This window comes from Antrostomus carolinensis, unplaced genomic scaffold (genome assembly GCF_000700745.2).
Source record: "Antrostomus carolinensis isolate BGI_N321 unplaced genomic scaffold, ASM70074v2 scaffold43606, whole genome shotgun sequence".
Classification (NCBI taxonomy): Eukaryota; Metazoa; Chordata; class Aves; order Caprimulgiformes; family Caprimulgidae; genus Antrostomus; species Antrostomus carolinensis.
In genome coordinates, this window is record NW_010323346.1 from 949 (window position 1) to 3,113 (window position 2,165).

At 62.2% G+C, this 2,165-nt stretch overlaps 1 protein-coding gene across 1 annotated transcript in view; it reads right to left on the bottom strand.

Annotated features, from left to right (window-relative positions):
- Positions 1-2,165, bottom strand: part of DNPEP (aspartyl aminopeptidase) — a gene marked incomplete at its 3' end in the record, with an annotated part of 3,405 nt that overhangs the window by 669 nt on the left and 571 nt on the right. Inside the window, exons 3-7 of the mRNA XM_010170553.2 lie at positions 1,848-1,932; positions 1,277-1,384; positions 969-1,046; positions 539-622; positions 97-257 (exon numbers count right to left, since the gene is read on the bottom strand). Of these exons, the coding sequence (XP_010168855.2) occupies positions 97-257; positions 539-622; positions 969-1,046; positions 1,277-1,384; positions 1,848-1,932 (516 nt within the window). The remainder of the gene's footprint in view (positions 1-96; positions 258-538; positions 623-968; positions 1,047-1,276; positions 1,385-1,847; positions 1,933-2,165) is intronic.

A 2,165-nucleotide genomic window follows, 5' to 3' on the forward strand; every position in this document is an offset into this window, starting at 1 on the left:
CTGGCCTGTCCGTCCTCCCTGGGGAGTGGTGGGGATGCATCCCCCCACCCGGCAGGGCCAGCCCTCCTGGACTGCAGCACTGCTCAGACCACTCACACGTAGTTGGGGTGCACAGCGTGGGCCATGTCAGCACTGATCATGTAGGACTTGGCCACGGCCTCCTCAAAGGCTGTCAGGTTTTGGGGTGATGCCGAGATCCGCCGCAGCACCAGCTCCGTCAGCAAGGACTCTGCGCCCTGTGCGCTCTCTGATCCTACCTGCCGAGGACCACCATCAGCATGGCCCACGTGGTGCAACCCCCCAGCACCCCAGAGGCCGGCTGTGTGACATGGGGACCCCCAAAGCCAGCAGAGCAGCTTCCAGCCACACCGGTGCTTCCCACCCCCGGCCTGGGCCATGCTCCACGGTGGGGTAAGCAAAACCTGCCTTGCCCTGCTGGGGTCTGGGATCTGTCTCTGGCTAGACACAGCTCGGGAGGAGCAAAGAAGATGGAGCCCCTCCCTGTGCCAGCCACCCCACAACTGCGCCCCTCGCTCACCTCCTCGTTGTCGTAGAGCGCGACGAGACGCACGTTGGGCTCCTGGGAGAGGGAGGAGGGCGCTGCACACGAGTCAATCAAGGCCTGCAGGTTTAGAGGAGAAAGGACACCAGCTTGAGTGCCACCCCACCCCAGGAAGCTCAGCACTGAGTCGGAAGGAGCTTCCCCAGAAGAGCCCAAAGCACCAGGGGAGCTGTGGGAACACACATTGCCCAGTGAGAGCAGGAGTCACCCCTGGGACTGCTGGGAACCCCACACACCCAGCAATGGGGGCAGCCCCCATCCAACCCCAGATCCTCCAACAAGCCAGACACACCCCAAAGGATCACACCTCCCTGCAGAGCCTCAGGCCAGCCACGGCCCCGCTAAGCTGAGCAGCCTGCAGGCTCCTCAGGTGCAGCCTGCAGGCTCCTTTCCCTCTCCTGCTCACCTGCAGGGCACAGTAGCAGCTGTGCAGGTTGTCCAGGCGTGGGGAGAAGATGAACTCATCAAAGGCACCACCCAGTGTCTGCAGGGAGAGAGCCAAAAGGAGCAGGGCACAGCTCTGGATCACCAAGAAGTAGGTGCCACTGGGTTCACATTCCAGTCCCCTCACTTCTGCCCTCAGGAGCTGCCTTTCATCCTGCTTAGCTCCCAGCCCTGGCGCGCCTCAGGCAGAGGAAGCATGCTGGGTGAAACCTGTGCAGTCCCAGCCCACAGGCTGTGTGCAGGCAGAGGGAGGTTCCTGCCCTCACTCACCGCTGGCTGCGTGTCTGCCAGGCATAGTTCCAGCTCCACAATCTGCTCCGGTCTCACCCCCATATGGAGGCAGAGCAGGGAAAGCAGGACAGGGCTGTGCCGCTCTGCCTGGGGAGAAAGCAGAGCTGTGGGCAGGGCAGGCAGTGGATGGCAGGGGAAACTCCTGGTTCCCCCTGGCAGAGCCATCCCACACCCCACTCACATTGGCACGGTCCTCCCTCCTACTAACACATCCTGTGTTCAAGCCCCCACGTCACACAGGACAGCAGGGCCACCCGCTGGGCACAGCGAGGGGCTCTCTGCCCCCTGTGCAATCCCCCCTCCCTCCCCAGGGAGGCTGACAGCTTCTGCACTCCCTTCTATCCGATGGCTGCGTATCGGGGTGGGAACAGGGAGATGGCTGAGCAGAGGTGCCGTGCACACAGCTCTGGGGCAGAGTGCAAGGTTACCAGCAGTCCAGGGGGAGAGGGGGAAGGGGAACCTGCTGGCAGGTCCCTGAGGACTGGAAATCAAAAGTGACAAGTGTGAGGTCCTAGCAAGCTCCCCTGCTAGTCCTTGGCACCCAGCTCACCTGGGCTGCAGCATTGCAAGGTGTGGCCTCCATGACCACCTGCTTTTCCAGCTCCTCCTGCACAGTAGTGGCCAGAATGGGAACCCTGTGGGGAGATGGTGCCGTTAGCGCCCAGGGCTTTGCTCACCTCTCCTGCTCGGGCCACACAACCAAACCCTCCTGGTGTGTCTGCCTTGCCCCTCCAGGGAGCAACTGCCATGCTGAACAGACCAAGGACACACATTTCAAGCACAGATCTATTGTGCCACCTCAAGACACCTCAGCATCCTTTCTCAACTCCCAAACTTGCAAGCATCTCCTGGGAGGACTCCATGGGAC